This window comes from Terrapene carolina, unplaced genomic scaffold, assembly GCF_002925995.2.
Source record: "Terrapene carolina triunguis isolate 2854851 unplaced genomic scaffold, T_m_triunguis-2.0 Scaffold93, whole genome shotgun sequence".
Classification (NCBI taxonomy): domain Eukaryota; kingdom Metazoa; phylum Chordata; order Testudines; family Emydidae; genus Terrapene; species Terrapene triunguis.
The window spans coordinates 8,120,469-8,121,487 of record NW_020664444.1 but is presented as its reverse complement, the minus strand read 5'-3'; the positions used below and the strand labels follow the sequence as shown (position 1 = coordinate 8,121,487).

Here is a 1,019-nt window from a genome sequence, read left to right as displayed (position 1 = left end):
CTCTAGGTAGTTACAGGGGAGAAGAATGAGGAGGTGGGCAGAAGATTTTAGGCGAACCAGGCGCACCCTGTAACCGAGGAGGAGAACCAGAGAGCATGCTGGCCGGGCAACTCTGCAATGGATGCAGATGGGGCAGTGGGAGAGAGACAGAATATACCCAGCTCGGGACGTTGGCTAGAGGTATAGAACCAGCAAGGAGGACCCCCCCAGCCTGTAACCCCGCACGGCAGGGGCACCTCCAGGCGCACTGGGGGGACCCCCAGCCCGTAACCCGAAGGGGGAGCACCCCGCATGGAGAGCAAAGGGACCCCGTAACTTGGAGGAGGCACCCGCAGCGCGGCGGGGCCACTCCCCGGGGAGCGCATTGGGGGGACCCCCCACTCCGTAGCCCAGAAGCGGAGCACCGCGCAGAGGGGGACCCCGTTGCCCGAAGGGGGGACCCCCCCACCCCGTAGCCCAACGAGGAGGCTGCAGCTGGGGCGAACCCCCCCGATCTTTCCTACCTCTGGGGAGGGACATGGCTGGTCTCGGGGCTGGGGCCGGTCGCTGGGCTGAGCGGAGCTAGGCGCTGGCGGAGGCCGGGGGCGCTGCGCGGGATCGGAGCATGTCCCCGGGCGGCACGAGCCCGGCTGGTGTAAGGCGAGATACTGAGCCCCGGGCTGGCGAGCCGCGCAGCTGGGCCGAGCGCCGCCAGCCACGCCCCCACCGCCGGAACTCTATCGCCATTGGGTCCTCGGAGGAAGGGGCGTGGCCATACCAGAGTAGCCACGCCCTCCTGCCCCACAAGGCGCTGACCTCCAGCCTAGATGCTGAGATTTGGGGAAGAGGGGGAAATTCCCCCCTTCCCCCCGGACAATGACCCACTTCCTGACCCAGGATAGTCACTCGTTCCCCGTAGGGAGGCTGGTCCACTGGGGCGAAATCAGCGATGGCCACAAAACGTGGCCGCGTCACATTAAACCATAGCCGCCCCGTGGCAAGAGTGGCCACGTTCCATTAAAAATGTGGCCAAGGACCAG

General features: G+C 66.4%; 1 protein-coding gene across 1 annotated transcript in view; it reads right to left on the bottom strand.

Annotated features, from left to right (window-relative positions):
* The window catches only part of MAP2K3 (mitogen-activated protein kinase kinase 3), a 56,629-nt gene extending 55,963 nt beyond the window's left edge, over positions 1-666 (bottom strand). The window contains exon 1 of the mRNA XM_024205221.3: positions 504-666. Within this exon, the coding sequence (XP_024060989.1) occupies positions 504-519 (16 nt within the window). The 5' untranslated portion in view covers positions 520-666. The remainder of the gene's footprint in view (positions 1-503) is intronic.
* Between the last annotated feature and the right edge of the window lie 353 nt (positions 667-1,019).